Consider the following 20,436-nt stretch of genomic DNA (forward strand, 5'->3'; position numbering starts at 1 on the left):
TCCCAGCCAGTTTACCAGCTGTTAGGATTTCTGAGAGTTAAAGGCCAAAACATCTGGGGGCCCACAGGTTGAGAACCACTGCTCTACAGCATGTGGTATTTATTGGCAGTTTCCCATCTAACCAGAACTGACCTTGCTTAGCTTCCAAAATCAGGCAAGACCTACTAACCCACTATTATGTGACATTGTTACATGAAAAGTTGCAGACAGTATCCACTCTCTGTGTTTTTTTAACAGGCAAAAAGTAGAGAGAGAGAGATTGTATCACTTAAACTTTCTTAAAAACAATGTTCCGGCTTTGCAAACATGAGGTTGTTTTTTGTTTGTTTGTTTGTTTTTGGTCTGGTGCTATGATGAAACATACTTAAATCTGTGTAGATATTTTCTGAGTGTAGAATGCAATTGGATTACTATCGGGGTCTGCAAATATGTCAGATTAAGGCATTAATTGATTTTTAAAACAATTTTGCCTGGATGAGAATTAAATATTTCAAGACTTTTCATATTATCAGTAGGCATAATTGGAGAACTTAAACCTCACTGAAAGTAAATAGATAGGAAGAAACATACAGGAGTGAATCCTAATGTGGTCAAGTTATTTGATGTGAGGAACTGGCAATTTCCCTCTCAATATGCCAGGGATCAATACTGTATTTGTATCCGCTGGCTACAATTATTTGTTTTTTTCTTGCATGCTTGCCAGGAACCAGCAGCAGTCTATGCACCACCATTTGATGTAGCATTGATCTCATTTATTACCTAACTTCTTCCTTGGAACATTTAATAACATTCAATGTGTTAAAATTATTAAAATGGAATAATTGTCTCTTCTCAGAAAAACTAAATGTTGTCACACATGGCTGGGATGAAAAACGTATAGTTTCTTCAGTTCCTTATGTATATATTTACTCTCTTATTCCGTTAATGAAAATTTTGTTTTCCACAAAACTCCACTTTCAGAAAGATATTCTGAACATGTGGGTGCAAGTGTACACACACAGAAGAGTATTTTGAGTCACAAAATTGGTTCTCTCCTGGGGAAAAATAGTGTGTGGCCTTCGCTACATTTCATACCCACCACTTCATCTTTCAACCCTGGAAGAAAAGGAAAAAGAGGAAAGGGGAAAATAATGCAAGTCTGTGTATATCTGAAAATGAGTAAGTCTCACTGAATGATGCGGGACTAATGTCTGAGTTATATGTGTCCCATCACAAAATATCTAAAGAAGAAGTCCCAATGAAGACTGAGAATGTGCAGTATGTATAGAATGGTATGGTAGTTGATAGCTGAGTAGGTGAAGGGTAGGGTAATGGGGAGATTGAGTGGAATAAAACATTGCCTGGCTTTCTGGGAATACTGAAACAGAAATAGAAATAGGTCAAAGGCTAAAGGCACATAACATTGCAAACAGAAAGTGACTTTACAGTGATTATCATTGAAGCAGGGAAGAGTATGTGTTTGGTCCAAAACTACACTACCACCATGGGTAACAACTACTGAGTATCCAAAAGCTGTCTCCTTATTGTAATGATGACGGTCCCTACATCCATTCAGAAAAACTCCTTTGGTACCCTATTGATTACCTTGTTGAAAAGAAGGAATTTTGGCCCAAGAATTCCATTTTCACATACCTAGAAAATGCCTAGAGATTATACATTTTGTAGGATGCAGATAAATTAAAATGTTCTATGGTTACAGGGATTGTACTAAAAGTTTCCATTCCTAGTCATCTCTACCTGCCTTATCAGTTCCTGATGGGCCAGTAGCACGTGCTTACATAGAAACAGTAGTTCGTGCATTTTCAAAAGGATTATAGTTGCCACTTCTCTTTCTTGTCTAGTTTACCTATCCTTCCTCACAGATGCCTGCTCTCCCAGGGTAATTTCTTTAAGTAATTTCTAGCTGGCTTGTTCAATTAATCTGGCCAGAAGCCACCTTGAAATGGAAGGCTGGAGGGATAACAGTCTGACTGCAGGACAGCAGGGGAGGAATGTTACAATCCCATATTACTGGGAAATCCCTTTCAGAAGATTTGGGTCCTCTCACTTACAGTAACATTGCCTCATAGATATTTTTATAAGCATAATAATAAAACTTTATTTGTATGCCGTCCTTTCTCCCCGAAGGGACTCAGGGTGGATTCTAGCAACAAAAAGGCAAACATTCAATATCTGGGACAACATGAATAAGAAATACACATTATAGAACAATACTAACTCCCCCAAAATTCACAGTAAACTAATATATACAGAAATAAATTGACAAAATACCAAATGAAAACTACATACAAACCAAAATATAACATACAACCTCAAATTAAAATTAAAAAATTATATTTAGCCTAAAAACACAAATCTTGATTTGTTTGATTTCAATTGTGTTAAAAATCCTTATGTTGCAGTACTGTAACAGAGCCAACTACCCAACAAGCCAAGTACAAAGACTATTTCCAGCTGACAGTGTAATACACTTTGGTTCTCTATTCCTCCTTCTCTTCGTATACTATAGAGAGCATAGGTGAGTTTTAATTGTTTTTTAAGGAGAGAAGGGAGGGGGCCATTTTTATTTCTTATGGGAGGGTGTTCCAGAAGTGCGGTGCAATCACGGAGAAGGATCTCTCTGTTGTTCCCACCAACCGTACTTGAGATGGGGGTGGGACCGAGAGTAGGGCCTCCTCCATTGATTGCAATGCCTGAGTTGGTTTATAAGATGCAATTTGTTAGATAGCCTGAGCTGTTTAGGGTAGTCCCTAAACAGGTAGTCCAAAGCTTAACTTGTGTTTCCAGAGCATAAACTTCCATTCCTTATGCAGTCTGGACGTGCCCCTGTCTTTTTCAGATAAACAGAATTCATAACAAACGTGTAGTTGGCAACCAGGCCCGTAGCCAGGATTTCGATTCGGGGGGGGGGGGGGGGCTGAGTTTTTTTCAGGGGGGTTCGGGGGGGCTGAGTTTCGGGGGGGCTGAGTCTGAGTGAAAGAAGGTCTACCCTAGCAAACCTTTTGTATCATTACCCCAATACCCCCATGCATATGGGATATATTGAGTATGGTGATCAGATCATGATATGAATAAACATAACAGTTTAAATAATGCACCAGTAAGGCCTTTTTGTGAACCACCATAAGAATTTCGGGGGGGGCGAAACCCCTCAAGCCCCCCCCCCCCCCCGGCTACATGCCTGTTGGCAACTGCTTCTTCACTGCAGAAAATTATCTTTTAGTGGGTTGCAAAATTATATTCCTCCCTTGCTCTTTTCATAGATGGCAGGTTGGAATAGTGGCTAAAAATATTGGTTATGCATTAGAACGTGAGGCGGCTTTGGGTAGTGGCTAGGATTAGGACTGTGACTCTGGAGACCAGATTTCAAATGCCCACTCATGGAAACCCACGGAGTGACCTTGGACAAGTCATGCTGCCTTAGCCTTTGAGGCAAACCTCCTCTGAGAAATATTGTAAAAAAAAAAAAAACAGTGATAAATCTATCTTAGTGTCACCATAGGTTTGAATGACTTGAAAGCACACAACAACACAATAGAGGAGAACTATTGGAAGAGACTTCCATTAATCCATGAGCTGTTCCGGGGGGGGGGGGGGGGGATTGTCACCAAAGGGCATGGATATTATGCTTATTGCTGGCACACTAGAAAAATAGAATTTCTAATTCCCCACATCAGATTGCATGGGAAGATAGAGTACAGGTGAAAAGCCTGCAGCCTTTCAGATGGCGTTGCACTCCAATTCCTGTCAGTTACAACATTTCTCAGAGAAGAAATGCCAGCTGCCTCTCTTCCCCACCCCTCTCTCCAAACACGTCGAAAGTCATGGTGAAGTTTGCCTTTGTATGAAAATAACAAAATAGTGAGGGGAAAAAGATTGCACACTGTGCTGTTTTTAGCAATTAGTCATAGGATGGATTCCTGCTTTTCTGTCCATGTTTGTTTTATATTGAAAGAATGTCTTCTTTTATGCTTCTTCCCCTTTTCTCCCTAAAGCATCTAGAAACAGATTTGTTTATGTGTCATTAACCAGCTATTTGTCTGAATCAGTGAGGGGGGAGATCTGTTTTTTTATTTAGATATTTTCCTAAGTGACTAGACAAATGTTTTTTTTCCCTGTGTAATGGATGCTGAATGTGATATTACTTGTTTGTTTCTAATCATTCTGATGAAGACATTCAGGCCTTATCCTGAATGACTTGTAATGGTAAACATGAATATTGGTTTCATGCACATTGGTTTTTTTTATCAGTTTTATGTAAGATATCTTAAATCAGCCCTGAACAACCTATGGCCCTTCAGGAGTTTTGGACTTCTGCTGTCAGAATTCCTGACCATTGGGCAAATTGATTAGGGCTTCTGGGAGCCTGCCTTAAATCTTTAATTGCTTGTTGCGCTGGATGTTTGTGCTAATATCTGCTGGATCTGTGTAGGAGTGTTTCTCAGTGGCTTTGATGTGCACAAGTAATTGTGTGCTTGAAGCTTTGAGCATGGTACTATTCAGCTTTCTTTCAAAACCTTCCATGAAATTAAGAATGACTGAATCTAGAAACTATATTATTTTTTCCCTACAGCTCAGATGATCTACACTGTGGAAGACAGATATTGTTCTATGCCTTCTAAGAAAACTTAGAGCTGGGAGAGATTTTCATTTCCCTTCAGTTGAGGAAAATTTAAACTTCCCATCCCTTTCCATGCTGAGAGGTTTGCGTGTGTGAGTGAGTCAGTGAGAGAAAAATAGAAATACAGAGAGCGCCTCTCTCCCAGCCAGTATTGGATGCATCTAATTATGATAATAAAGTTGTGTATTCTAGCGGTAAATGTGTTTTTTTTAAAAACATTTCCTAATTTTGATCATACTGCCCAGAGTCTTTGTTTCTACCTGTATATACAGAAATTGTTTCTGTCTAAGGCAGGCAACGTGTGCTTCAAGATGTTGCTAGACAGTGACTTCCAGCATCCCTTACTACTGATCTTGTTGTTTGGAGTTGGTGGGAATTGTGGTTCAGTATTTGGAGAACCACACATTACCTGTCTTTGGTCGAAAGCAGTTGCTTGTTTCTGAAGTTCTATCAAATGTCATCACTCTCTTTGATGTGTTTGTTGGAGCTGATTGCAAAGGTTTTAGGCTGAACTGAACTTTTGCCAGTCTGTGAAAATAGAAGTGGAATGAACCTAATACCATAATTTTTGCGTAACAGTGTTTTGTGAATCAGTTATTCTATCCATGTGAACCTTCTGTCTTATGTTTGAGTCTATATCTCTTCTCTGGGCCTCCATATCACTTGTTTGGCTGTTCTTTCCATAATAAAAGAAAACAATGAAATTTGACGATCTGGGCTATGCAAAAGACATTATTTTATTTAATGTGTGTATTTCTTAGTCTGTCTTTAAATTAGCATTTAGTTATGTGGTTAAACACCCTGAGCATATTAGAAAAGGGAGTGGAAAGGCAAGATGGAAAATCCAATTCAAAATAAATAAGAAGCCCTGAATGTAGAATTTGTTGAATTGTTTTGATCTCAAATCAGGATTTGTTAGCACAGTATTTTTTTTGCTGCAAAGTGAACTACTGTGTCTGTGCCATGTTGCATTATGCATTGTAACAAAGTCTTCATTGTAGAGGACTGCATTCACTTGAATATTCCATTCAATAACACTGGGAATGTTTTCAACCTTTTTCTAAAACAGTGAGGAAATGGGAAGTCTTCCCAGACTTGGTTGCTTTACTTGATGCCTTCTAGGACATGCATGAAATTGCAAGGGGTGGGTGGGACCACTGAAGTCTTACTATCAAAGTCTTCCCTATTTTGTTAAAATGCTTCTCTTGTCAGTGCCTCAAGTCACAGATATGGCTTTGTTTCTCAGCTTCTCTGACCCAGGAAACCTCAGAAATAGTGAAGGGGACTGAGATGCTGATTGAAGAACTGCACTTCTTGCTGACCCTTCAGTCATAGAACCAAATCAATCTTTCTTTATTACTGTCATAGATCGGCATAATCAGGGAGCCAACTCTGCTCCACTCCTGCCTTTCCTAATTGTAAAAAGCAATAGTGGAGCTACTGCTCTGACCCCTGTAACTGTGGAACCCATAACCTTAGTTTCATTTACCCATACTGGATGAAAATGGTCTCTTGGTAGGTCTTCTAGATGATTTGGTGGTATGTTTCCCCTGGAATATATCATAGAGTCAGTCTGGGGAATCTAGCAAATCTCTAAAAAGTGTGAATCTATAGTATATCAGGACCATAAGTGAGATAATTTAATGGCATTCAGTCCTATCTCAGGTAACCACAGTCTGCTGAGATATGGATATGGAGGTATGATTATATGATGGGCAGTTTAAACAAAGGCCCCTTGTGGCACTGCTTGCTCACCAGGCCAGACAGAATGTATGCATTTTTGGCTTTATGTTCTCTTCCTTTGCAAGCTAAACAGTGAACTTTTTCTTTTATATCATTTCACATTCTTCGAAGACCTTTCTTCTTATGCCTCAAAAAGAAGAAACTTGGAAGTGTTGTATGCATTTTATGTGTTGCTGAAGGTTAGGTTGTAGTCCTAAAACGGTTCAATTCATTTTTTGTTTTTCCTGCAGCTAAAGATTTGGGAATGCTGACAGAATGCCACTGTGTCATTGTGCAGTGCAACATAGTGAATCAGACATGGAGGGATGCCGTTTTTCACTTGCTGGAGGGCTGAGGGTGTATCTCCACTGGAAGGGTGAGGAGGAGGAACCCTATCAGACCTATATGCAAGGGACTCTTTGTGCTGAAGACATCTGCATTGATATTGCACAGAAGATTGGTAAGCAGTTTTCAGATCCTAGCTTATCTAAATATCCAGTTGTGGCAAATACAGTATGACTCCGCTTGTCCACGGATTCAATATCCACAGATTCACTTACACTTTAAAAAATTCCCATTGGAAGTGTTTGTGGGCCTCTCGAAGTCTTTTAATACGATTCTATGGTATGCTTCCAGTTGAAGTATAGTTAAAATATAAGGTTTGTTATTATCCACCATTTTAACTATCCACTGGGAGTGGGTTTAGGCCATTGGAATGTAACCCCTGCAGATACGGGTGCTGTACTGTAAGTAACCCGTGCATCAGAACATAGGAAACATAAGAGAATATTTGGATCTTTCAGAGAAGTTGAATAAATTATCTTTATCTGTCTTTGTGGGATAAGATATTGAGACAAAAAAACTATACCTAGATTGACATTGCGGACAAAGAGTTAAACTAAAAATGTTAAGTTTAGTATCTACACTTAAGAACAGAGAACTAGTTAATAAAGAGATGTAAGACATGATGGAGAGAATTACGGGTTTTTTATCTTAATAATTGTCCTGTGTATGTTGATAAAAATAGAAAAGTACAAAACAAATTCTGTAGAATGACAAGGCTTGCTAGTGTTCATCATAACATCTGCAAAATTGTTATTGTTATATCCCATTTTTGTCTCTGTAATTGAGAAACAAAATGACTCACAACAGTGAAAAAACTATATTAATTTAAAATCTTCAGCATATAAATATTAAAATATGATTAAATATACAAATTGGTTAAAATCACTTAAAATATTAAAAACAGTTAAAATACTACATTGGTCATTCACTGAAACTGAACGACGGGAGATTCCGGCAAACAAAAAGGAAATACTTCACAGAGTTCATAGTTAAATTGTGGTATTCTCTTAGATGGCCTTTAGAAATATATGTGTGAGAGAAATGCTTGAATTGGTAAAATTGACTATATCATCATGGTGGGTTTTTAATCATCTCATTAGCTAATGCGGGAAACAAGATGTTTTCCTGGATGGGCCATTTCTACAATCCAAAGGCCTGGGCGGGGGGGGGGGGGGGGAGAGAGACACAGGGGAGATGTTGTCCTACTTTTCTCAGTAACCATCTTGCTTTCCCCAGGTATCACACCAATCTGCTACAGTTTATTTGCCCTCTGTGATCCCCAGGCCAAAATATGGTTTCCTCCCAATCATGTGTTTGAAGTTGACAGTGGCATCAAGTTGCTCCTGCATTTTCGAATGAGGTAGGAATGTCCTCTAGTTCTTCAAATACTGTGCCTGTATCTGTGTAGAGAATGTTGGAGAACCTGTGTGACTGAAATCTCTTTGCTCCTGGACTGTTTTTATGTTGACTACAAAGCAGAATGATTAAATCAGCTAATATTAATTGGATGAAACTTAATAACCACCACAGAGTAAAAGAAGGCTAACTTTTCCCACTGTGGTTTGATTCTGTTCTATGTTCAGACAGCATATTCCATATTCTCTAATACAATTTAGGTTTAAACATTTGATTGAATATAACTGTTGATTAGATTATAACTGTCCTAATTCCAACAGACCTCACTACCTCTGCTTGCCATAGATGCAGGCGAAACGTCAGGAGAAATGCCTCTAGAACATGGCCCTATAGCCCGAAAAAACCCACAAGAACCTAGTGATTCCAGCCATGAAAGCCTTTGACAATACATATGTTGATTAGATTATTATCCAGTCATGATAATCTGGAGTCCAAACAAACTTGAAGGTTTAAAATAACATAGGTTGCATCTACATTGTAGAATTGAAGCAGTTTGACACCAGTTTCACTGCTAGGCTTCAATGTTGTGCGATTATGGAATTTGTAGTTTGGTGAGGCATCGGTATTGTTTGACAGAAAAAGCTAAATATCTTGTCAAACAACAAATCCCATCATTATATAGCATTGAGTCTTGGCAGTTAAACTGGGGTCAATCTGCATTATGTCTGCAGTGCGATATATACATGCTCTTGATTTGACAATGGTTTTTGCATGGCATTATATAGCCAAGTGGGTGATATTATGTGAAGTGGCTCATCCACAAAAAAGATAAAGGTGGTGTTGTTGTGTTCCTTCAAGTAATTTTTGGGTTATGGCAACCCTAAGTTAACCTATCACGGGATTTCTTGGCAGAATTTGGTCAGAGGGTTTTGCCCTTGCCTTTCTCTGGTTTTGAGTGTGTGACTTGCACAAGGTTAAACTATAGTTTTATGTGGTGGGACAGGAATTGGAACCCTGTTCTCCCAGTGTCCTAGTCCACACTTTAACCACTGTACAATGCTGTATCTCATAAAGATTTATATTGGGGAAGCCATCGTTCTGGTGATCTGGGGGAATCTGAAGTCAAGAGTTTTGTCATGGGAAGATAATGATCTAATTACCTGTGGGGATGAGTCATTGTTGATGCTTTGCCCTTGGAGGATAAGGGATTCTATTATATTGTGAGGGATGCTGCAAGATATGTCGATAGTTCTGCCTTCTATGGTTAATGACAGCATGTAACAATTTGCTCGTACTCCTGGATTTGGAACTGTGAGACACAAAGCACATAGAGGAAAGTATGAACACCAGTGACAGAAAATGTTCACCCAATGTTCACAGAGAACTTAGAATTATTTTATCTTTTCAGACATTGCACAACTGAAATTATGTGGAGAGAACCATTTACAGTTGACACTCTTACCTGCAAATGTTATGCTGTTTAGAATAACCTATCATTGACCTTTCTACAGGAACACTTTCCCCCTTAAGTGTTAGTTCCACCCTTTCCTTTACCAATCAAGATCTTCTTACCAAGATTACGGGTGCATCTACAGCATTAATGCAGTTTGCAACCACTTTAGCTGTCATGGCTCAGTGTTACAATATCATGGGAGTTATAGCTGTATGGGGTCTTTCCAAAAGGAATTTGTCTCAAAAAACTACAATTCTCTTGATTCCATAGCATTGAGCCATGGCAGTTAAAGTAGTGTCCACATGGATTCCACATATTCAAAGTCAATATTGGCAAGTAGAGAACCTTTTTAACAGAGAAATAAGGTTGAACACTGTGAAAGCCAACCACTGTATGTCTATCAGCCTCCTCTCAGTAGACTTAAATCAAGGAAAAGTTTCACGAGAACCACCATTCCTTTTAATGTTCCTTCAGCAATAGCAAGGATATCCCTGTGGGCAGAAAAATCAGGCAGTTCCAACTGAATGCCCCCCTATGAGGGGGACAAACCAAGAATGAGCACCTTGGTAGTCGCTGATCAGTAGCTGTATGCTTGCTCACAATGCCCTGCCTCATGCACAGAGGAAGAACTGTTTAATGCTGCAGACAATGTGATCACTGTTGCCCATTTTTTGGTCTATAATTATTTAGCTGCTTGTGATCCCTTTATTTTATCAGTTTTATACTTATTTATGTAATGCTTTTGACACTAAACAAGCAAACATGGTGGTGCTGGTTTGTGGAATGCTCTTCCTGGGAAAAGTTCAGGAAATCATGGTGGCATGCAGAAAGGATTCAAGTCCTGTTCTTTCAGGAGGAAGCTTGGCTGTTTAAATAGAGGTTAGTACATTAGTTATGAGAGTAATTATCTAGGTGGTGAGTTGATTCATTTAGTGACAGTTTGAATTCTGTATTGTATATATGAAATAATTAATTCAAGAAAATTGCCTGAATCTGGTTCTGAAAGTTCTTCAGATGCAGTGTTAGCTAATTTTTATGCAATATTTTTGAAGTCTTTTGTATAAGTTCCAGTATTCAGCTTTTGTTGTAGTTCAGCGTGCTGACAGAGTTGCTACTCCTAGTGGCAGAGGGGAAAGGTCTCCTCGGGAGTCGGAGGGAGAACAGCAGCGTCAGCGCATTAGAGAAATCATCATGGCTCCAAGTGATACCGATACGTTTCCAGGCTTCTCAGATTACAAAATGGGGAATAGGGAAGCGAGCAGAGGTGTAAAAAGGGCTGCTCGTGAGCCGGAGTCTGAGGGGGAATTACAAAGGAAGCGTATTCGGGAGATACTTAGTGCACCAAATGATGAAGATAACTTCCTGGGATTTGAGGGGAGTTCTGGGTCTGGAAGTGACATGGAGGGGGAGGAATTGGATTGGACCCGTGTGCAAAACATAAGGGACATCTGTAACCAGCCCACCTCTAGCGAGGAGTTTGAGGGGTTCACTGGGGACTGGCAGCCAGGTGATTCTTGGCAGGATCTGAACCCTGATAGTAATTGGCAGAGGTGGAGGGATGGGCACTCAGCTGCAGACTTGGGAGCAGGTGATAGCGATGACGAGAGGGTGGGGAGCTCATCAAGCTCTGACGATAATCTTTGAGATATAAGGGGGTTCTGTTGGCGCATCTAGTTGCAGGAAGCAAAGTGTCTTTATTGGACTTAATTCTTTGTGCTACCAACTCTCACCCTTGGGTCCTGGGCTTTAGCCTTGTGTGTTCCTGAACCTCTGTTTCTCCAGCGATTCCAGCGTTCAAGCTTTGCTTAACATCGGATTGACCACGGACCGGTTTGACTACGCTCTGGCTTTTCTGGACTTGTTTGCTAATATCTTTGTGACTGAAACATTTCTTAGTTTTGAAATTGTGTTTTTTATGCTCCAGTGACTGTATTTTTGCTATATCTCGATTTTTAAGCAGTTTGCTTCACTTTTTGTTTAAAGCGGATTATAAAGCAGCGCTATAATCCAGATTATATTTTTGTTTATTGAAACAACTTCTTTTTGGTGCCAAATCACTCATAGGACCTTCTGCACTGCTGTTAAGTGTGTTTTTGGTCCTTTTGTTTTCAATAAAGCTGTGTTTGAACCTTTATTTTGTGTCTGGCGTTGTTTACAAGCATCTGGGTCTTGACAGCTTTACTGCCTATTTTATAGCCAGATGATTGCAATATTATATGTATTAAATGTGTAATACATTTGATTTCATAATACATAGATGACCTTTGTCTCCAGTCATGTTACTTAGTTTGCCTGTAGTATTACATTTTATTGATTAATCCATTGGCTATATCAAAGCGTTTAACAAACACATTTAACACATACAGCATACAACCCACATTACAATCAAAGTTAAAATAAGCAAGCTGTTAACAAGGGGTCAAGATCCTGATCCAGATCCAATATCTACACCACCGCTACAATTTCCACCAGTCGACTCCAAATATGCAGTTCTCAACTGAGTTGCTTTAAATAGAAAAAGGGCCGTCTTGTATGTTATTTTAGCATTCTGGCTGGCCAATAAAAATGTAGTTTTAATATAAGGACCCCAGTGTGTCTTTTGTATAATGTATGGTCCAAGCTACTGGATTCTCTCTTTCTCATTCAAGTTACAACTAAACAGTACATGTGTGATGTCTTCAACCTCTACCACTCCACAGATACAAACTTGTTCATTATATGGAACTTGGTTAAACCTTCCAAGTCTGACCATTGTGTCCAGCTGTTCAAATCTAGTTCTGGTAAATACCCTTTAGTATTTCCATCTTTAGATATTGGGCTGTTATATGAATTGTTTATTGTACCAGCCATAGGCCATGACATGGCATATTATACAACCTTTCAAAGTACAAAAATTAAGCACTTTCCAATATAAATATTAAAACTTATTACATACTAGCTGTCCCCTGCCACGCGTTACTGTGGCCCAGTCTGTGTATATGTGTTTTCTATGTGTATATATTTGTGTATATGTGTGTTTGTGTGTATATATGTGGTTTTATGCATGCATTGTAATGTTTTTTTTTTAATTTTTTGGCTTTTAAGTCTCTTCCACTGTGTTTTTCAGTGTTTTTATGAGTGATGGTCACTCTTTGGCCTGATAGGTGTCTTGTGTCCAAATTTGGTGTCAATCCGTCCAGGGGTTTTTGAGTTATGTTAATCCCACAAACTAACATTACATTTTTATTTATATAGATAATGGCTGTTTACAATTATAGTAGCAGTGACATGGTAGCAATAACAAATGTCTGACTTGTATCATCCCAAATTATCTCTGTTTCCATTTCTAGCCTCCACTATTGACTTTATTAATTTAACTCGGATTTTTTGGGCTGCAGCTTCAAATGTGGCAACTTTTAATGTTATATTTTTGGAACGATCTGCTAACAGGTTGCAGATAACTGCTAACTGTTGCCATGCTGCCCTTTCTTCCAAAAGGGCTCCCAAAAGATACAAAGGGCAATGTAACAGATAGTGTATTAGATCCTCTCTTTCCCCAGTCTCACAAAGTTGTTGGTATGACACATCCCTCTGTATCTTCCCTCTAGCCAGCCTGATGGCATTGTTTGAAAGTGTGGAGCTGTAAATGCTTTTCTAAAGGCTACAGACGTTAAGTCTTGAAGATATTGTTAACAATATTGGTCATTCTTAAATAGAGGATACCAAGTGGTGATACTCTGCTGTTTACTAGTCTGCAAGTTGTCAATTGTATCAATCTCAAAGATTTTGTCTCTAATTTCCTTCTTGTGCAACTGTATTAAGGTTGTTGTTTACCCATCAAAATACTGGTGGAGCAGAGCTATTGGGCTGTTTAAAGTATGTGTAAAGCGACTTAGCCATTTCAATGAGCCAGTTTTACTGAGGGTAGAAATGTCTTTCTGAGTTTCTATATCCAGTATTCATTGTGTGACAATCTTTGAAACTAGTTCTTCTAGGAGATTTGGATATACAGGGTGAGACAGCATAACTTCCTTTTTTCAAAACTTAATAAAACCCATTGTATGAATCATATTTTTTATATAATGTAGGCACATACCTCAAGTTTTGTTTTACGTAGTTTTGAAGATCAGATTAGGTAAGTGATGTTCCCCATTCTCCATACACTGAGTAAACCGATTTCTGGCGTTTGTCATGACTCTTGCCAGCATAGCAGCTGTTATGTTGGCAATTTCTTCCTGAATGTTGGTCTTCAAATCTTGTAGGGTCCTTGGACGGTTCACGTAAACACGAGATTTCAAAAAACCCCATAGAAAAAAATCACAAGGGGACAAATCTGGAGAGCGGACCAGCCACTCCAAATCCACTCGAAAAGTAGGCCTCAACGGCAAAAGCACGCTCCTCACTGTTCCAACGCATGATGGTGACTGAACTGTGTCAGGACAAAACTTGATACTCCCACCTCTCGAACGAGACCACTAGCGCTCCGCTACGTCTTCAACCGATAGAATGGTGCACATTTAAAAAAAGGAAGTTATGCTGCCTCACCCTGTAGAATCAGAAGTCCACAACTCCTAATGTGTTTTGTCGATTGAACAATCCAAGAGGCATGATGTTGGTTTTGTCTGCTCTAACTGACAGTTTTGGTAGTCTGTCATTTGCCATGGCATTCAATTTTTCCCCAGTAGTTGTCCTAATTTTGGGTATACCATCAACTGTATATACTCCCAGTTCTGCTCTTTCTGCAGCAGCTGGGGTCCTTTTGTCCACTCCCAGAAAATTTGGCAGGTGCTGCAATTGATATTGCTCTAATGGTACCTGGTTTAGGCTCTAAACTTCAGTTCCATATAAAACCATGGGGGTAACCTTAGCCTTATATACTTTAAGAAGTGGATCTAAATATCCTGGTTGGCTGTGATTTGTTAATTTAAGCAGTTAGTTTGCCTCTAAAATAATTATTTTAAAACATAAACATGGTATATGTTGCTATAGGATTTCTATTGATTGCGCAAAGAGAAGCACTGTGTCAAAATGAAGCAGTGTGCTTTTTGCCTCATAGGAGACTTCCTTCCTCGAGCAGTGTGTATGTGTGCCTCCTGGTCAGTGTGGTTGGGTCACATGTTTTGCTAGAGCTGGTGGCTTCTGCCGGAAGCCATTTGTAGAAATACCAAAAATAGTATCCTGTCTGCTATTCTAAAGCAAAACTAGGGTACTTAGAAGAGAGAGAAAGAGACATTGTTTTAGTGTTCCTTAAACATAATATTCATAAGCAGCTATTATGTTGATCACCCTTTTTGCTGAAGAAACAATGTAAGAAAAATACCATGTAGATGGGATAACATAAAACTAGGCCTGTTTACTCCAAATAAAGTGACATTAAGTCCAAATTGTCATATAAACAGTACTGTAAACAGTTTAGAATATGTGCAACTATAACAGCCCAACAAAAACATTCTTGGTGTCATGGTGTTTAGGCCCGTTTCTGATGTTATTTGGGGCGCAGATTCAGAAAACAGCATTGCATAGACTGCATCAACTCTAGCTACTTAGATATGGTTATGATTTTCTATGGGTGAGCAGATGGCAACTGGTAGATGTTCTTTATCTCAAAAACTAGAGCTGATAGGATAAACGGATGCCATTTTTCAAATCAGCAGGTCAAATACACCCATAAAGAGCTGCAACATTTGAGACATCAAAATGTGTGTTGGCCTGTGTAATCCATGAAGGAGATCTGATAGGATATTTAGCATGCCTATTGAGAAAATATGCTTTGGTTTGGTGTCTTGTAGTAATTCTGAGTTAAGTGTGGACTGTTGCCTTAGCTTGCATGTGTTGCCAAATAAATATTATCCAAATTGACTGGTTTAGCAGCAAAACACAAATAATTGTTCTATTACCGATATTTGAAATGGCTATACAGCATGCTCTTGACTAGGTATTTCCTTTTAATCCAGTTTTATCTGAAGCATGTCAGGTTTCCAGACTGTAGCACATACTCTACACTAGTGGTAATAATTTGAAACGCTAGTCCCCATCCTTTCAAGGGTTAAGAGTTTAACTCCTGAGCAGTTTGTGGTTGCAGAGATATAGTGATTTCAAATTGGGGCCATCGTTTTGAAAAACCTTGTTTCTTTGCTCTAGTCCTAATAAATTTTGATGAAGAACATACCCATTTCTGAAATAAAACATTCATTTTTTTTCTTGAGAAGAGTTTGGGTGCTACCCTCTTACTGCCTGGCTATCAGGGGGAGTTATATAGCAGTTAATTTGCATGTCTGCCATGAAGTGATGATAGAGTTATACGCATTTCTAACATTTTCAGTGCTGTGGATCATATGCAAAGGCTGGGTAGCCAGACCATAGCAGGGCCTTCCCAGATTGCTAGTAAATCAGAGCCTAGAGAGTGAGTAACTCAGCAGGCAGTACTGTCATGGTGCACTTGTTGGCTCAGTTAGCATTATTAACCCTTCTTGCCCTTGGCAGCTACTGCTGAGTACCTGTCTCAGAAAACGTGGTGGGTCCTAGTCTCCTTTTTCCATTGCATACCTATAAATTCCTCAAAGAGGCAGGTTTGATGGTATATGCTACTAATGAGGTGCTAATAAGTGCTTATTTCACATTATCTTTTAGTTCCATAGAGAAGTGGCTTTAGGCCAAAAATCAGTTTCTTTCCCCCTTCCCACAAATGGGAAGTTAAATTTTCTTGCTGTAAGAATATATTATTTATTATTATTATTACCCCCCTTTATCTCTTCCAAAGGAGACTCAAAGCCGCTTAACATAAAAGCATTAACATACAATTTAAAATATACAAATATGCAAACATTTAAACAGTATTAAATATAGTGACATGACAACTATGGGATCAGCTCACTGATTTTGAAAGGAGGTGTGATTTGTGTTTAGTTCCTTTTTTCCTTGAATGCTGGTCAGTGCTTCCCCAAATGCCAGACAGTACTTATATTGATTGTTTCTTTGTTAAATACCTGCCTCTAGAATGCAGGAACAGACTCCTTTGTGAACAGAACTGCCTGGCACCGCATGATATTATTATTAACTTTTAGTAGCTGAATTGTTATTGCAATCTTTTGTAAGCTTCAAATGGTCCAGTGGGCGGCTGCCAGGTTGCTAAATAGGAGCAGGGCTCAGGGAGCATACAATTCCTCTATTGCGCCAGCTCTACTGGCTGCCAGTTTGCTACGGGCACAATTCAAAGTGCTGGCTTTAGCCTATAAAGCCCTAAATGGTTCCAGCCCAGCTTACTTGTCCGAAGGTATCTCTTCTTATGAACCATCTAGGAACTTAAGATCGTCTGGGAAGGCCCTGCTCTCGATCCTGCCCTCTTCGCAGGCACATTTGGCAAGGACGAGAGACAGGGCCTTCTCAGTGGTGGCCCCTCAGCTGTGGAATTCCTTCCTAGAGATATTAGATCGAACCCCATCCCTCCTGACTTTCCGGGGAAAAAGTAAAAAACTTGGCTCTTTGAACAAGCGTTTAAAACTGCAACATAATAGATAATAAACACAGTACTATGAAAGAGTGAACATGGAACGGCTTAAAACGATGCTAATAGAAAATTAGTTTAACTGGAGGACATTGGTGATTACAATTTTAATGGTTTTTATATGGATTTTATTATGTTATCTTAATGTCTTTAATGGTATTTATGATTGTTTGTGGCATTGAATTGTTGCCAAATTTGTATGCCGCCTTGAGTCATCTTTGGGCTGAGAAAGGCAGGATAGAAATACTGTAAATAAATAAATAAATAAACAAAGCTTGAAGGAATATGGGAATAGCCTTGTCCATCTGTTCACTTTAGCTCAGCCATAAGAGCACCCATGAGCTGTTGTTGTAGCATCAGGTATATACCAGAGTGAGTCACTGTCTTTCATCATTTACTTGAATGTGAGCCAACTCCAAAAAAAATCAATAGGTGGCATAATCAAGAAAGCTGCTTTTCCATTGCTTGTTGGCTGACTTACATAGACATTCACATACAAACAACATACCCCACACCCTGTTTGTCTCACTTAGCAATGCCTCACAGAAAAGCCCAAACATGGCCACATAACTAAGGTCTTGTTTTCTTTCAATGAACTGTTAGAATAGCTTTGTCCATAGCAGCTGTGAATTTCAGTCGTTTGCTTGAAATAATTTGACAAAGGCTTGATGCTATTTGTTGTGAATAATCACAATAGTAGTGAGTGTAGCATCTCATAACAGTTCATATTCATATTTCAACAATCCTTACGGGGTATGTCTTTTATGTTCTGGAGATGAGGCGCTGTGTCTAACAATTATTTGTCCAAAGCTCCTTGGTGGGTTCATAGCTAAACCCAGCTGAGTCATCCACTTTATCACTCTGTTAAATCAGCTCTCATGAGATTATTTCATGATCATCAAGCTTAAACTATTAACAGCAGAAATGTGAGAAGTGTGTTTTGTAGGCAGGTTGAGAAAGGTGGTGTTATCAATTCCTGAGCTATTTTAGACCTAATTAAAGTTGCTAAGGTCTGCTTGGTCTGTTTAATCCTTAATGCTGCCATCTTTCTACACTTTTAAGAAAAAATGTCTAAAAAGGCTAGTCAGATTTTATTTTGATGGTCCACCTCAAGCTCTAAGCTAATGGCCGCCTTGCAGGACTATAGTTTTCACACTGTGCTTATTTTATTAAATTTATATCCCACCGTTCCACATAGAACATCTAACAAAAAACAAGCACAAAGCAGCAAAGGCTGCACAGCAGCACCCAACTAATTAAACCTTCTTCTACTTCATCTGCAATATAGTTTACGTGCTAAACCCTTTTAATTCCACTGGAAGAAAAACAGAAAGGAAGGCAGTCTGGCCACACTTGGTAGGTAGTTCCAGAGCCACAGTAAGACTAATTTTTTTTGTTGCTGTTCAGCCCATGCACAAAACAGATAGGAAGTTTCCCCACACACCCACTGATCATAGTCATTCCTCTCAACACAGAAAACTGTTTTGGAAGTTGGTCTTTCTAATGCATGGACCCAGATACTAATTGGCACAAACCTATAGTTGCCACAAAATCTGGAGTGACAAAATGCTCCCGAAAGGACAACTCCAACATTAATAATAATAATAATAATAATAATAATAATAAATCTTTATTTATACCCCGCTACCATCTCCCGAAGGACTCGGTGCAGCTTACAAGAGGCCGAGCCCAAATACATCAGTAAAACACAACAACAACAGTACAATAATAAAAAACTCATAAACAAAGCAAAAAACATTAACAATAACACCGCGGCGTATTAAAACCTGTGGCAGGGCCATATGTAGTACTTAAAATCTTTAAAAGTGCTGGGCATGATCAGGTGAAATAGGATAGATATTTTAGAGATTGGTATTTTAGGGATTCATGTTGAAAACCTCCAACTAACTAAATGAATCTCAGCATGACTAATGACACTATCTTGGCTTACTTGTGAAGAGAGACTGTGTGCTATCAGAAGTTCTGTTCTGCTGGGTCTCTTGCTTTCAGACATAGATACTCAAAACTGAAAAACTGGAATGGGAAACTGATGAAGTGTGCACAATAACAACAACAACAACAACAACTTTATTCTTATACCTTGCCACCATCTCCCTGAAGGGACTCTGGCGGCTTACATATGCAACAGAATGTCCACAAGACATAAAAGCAAAACAAAAACACAATAAAATAGAAATAAAGTAAAATGTATAACAATCCAGATAAAAAACATAATGAAATAAAATGTAAGAATATAAAATAGCGGCATTGAAACTCCAACAAAACAATGCTTGACTAAAACCAATAACCAGAAAAAATAAAAAGGGTGTGAACAGCTATAAAAAGGGACAGGTGTGGAATAGTGCAAAGCAGCGTACCACAGGGCCAGGGAGTTGGATGAAGTACAGGAACAGAGTACTATCAGGAGAACTAGGGACTGGGCATATATAACTAGGGACTAGTCATTCTCAAATGCTTGGTGAAGCATCCAGGTTTTCAAATCTCTGTGAAAAGAGGGAAGTGTGGGCAGGGGCGGCTCAACCATTATGCAAAGTAAGCATTTGAAGTATAGTTGATTTTGCTCAGGGGTGCTCTTGAGGCGCTCTTGGGGGAAATTAGACCTTGACATATGCGAGTTGTAGTTACTGGGATGTATAGTTCACCTACAATCAAAGAGCATTCTGAACTCCACCAATAATGGAATTGAATCAAATATGGCACACAGAACTCCCATGACGAACAGAAAATATATATCAATGATTGGTTGGGGGGGGGGGCAGCAAAATACTGTTTGCTTACCGTTGAAAATTACCTAGGGCCACCTCTGAGTGTGGGGGCTTGCCTAATCTCCTTGGGGAGTCAACTTGTTTTACTTTTTTGATTTCCCTAGTGTGAATACAGTTTACCAATGTGACAAGTGCAGAATTGGGACCATTGTACTAACTGTAACATTATAATTCTTTCAGGTATTATTTCCGAAACTGGCATGGGACAAATGACAAGGAGCCAGCTGTATATCGCAATGCTCCTCGCTCAAATGACTCAGAGGATAAGTCTCAAAGGGGTGAACAAGGCAGTGCCATACTGGATAAATCATCATTTGAGTATCTCTTTGAGCAAGTATGAAGCTTTGTTGATATTATTCTGTAGAAGTTAAGTCTACTGTGAGTCAAGGGCAATATCTCCCCTTCCCTTCTTCTGCCACTGCAAATTGATTTTTTTAATATACTGAATAAAGCTGGCAGACTTAAATACTCTTTGGGTTCTGAAGCCATTAGAACGCAGCCCCACATTGGAGAACAGTGCTACTTGTATCTCAGCTCCCTGGTACCATAGACCACAGAGTGCTTCAAATAATGCTGCAATGAAGTGCCCAGAAAGTAAATAACTGCAGGCACCAAATACCTGGAACCTAGATACCAGATAAGTTTGATTATAGACAGTAGTTCTGGAGTA

General features: G+C 39.1%; 1 protein-coding gene across 2 annotated transcripts in view; it reads left to right on the forward strand.

Moving 5' to 3' along the window:
* Positions 1–20,436, forward strand: part of TYK2 (tyrosine kinase 2) — a 69,274-nt gene that overhangs the window by 10,983 nt on the left and 37,855 nt on the right. For both annotated transcript variants that reach the window (XM_060763611.2, XM_060763612.2), the window contains exons 2-4: positions 6,595–6,803; positions 7,925–8,048; positions 19,947–20,100. In XM_060763611.2, coding sequence (XP_060619594.2) covers positions 6,620–6,803; positions 7,925–8,048; positions 19,947–20,100 — 462 coding nt within the window. In that variant the 5' untranslated portion in view covers positions 6,595–6,619. The remainder of the gene's footprint in view (positions 1–6,594; positions 6,804–7,924; positions 8,049–19,946; positions 20,101–20,436) is intronic.

The sequence above is a fragment of the Anolis sagrei genome, chromosome 2 (genome assembly GCF_037176765.1).
Source record: "Anolis sagrei isolate rAnoSag1 chromosome 2, rAnoSag1.mat, whole genome shotgun sequence".
Lineage (NCBI taxonomy): Eukaryota > Metazoa > Chordata > Lepidosauria > Squamata > Dactyloidae > Anolis > Anolis sagrei.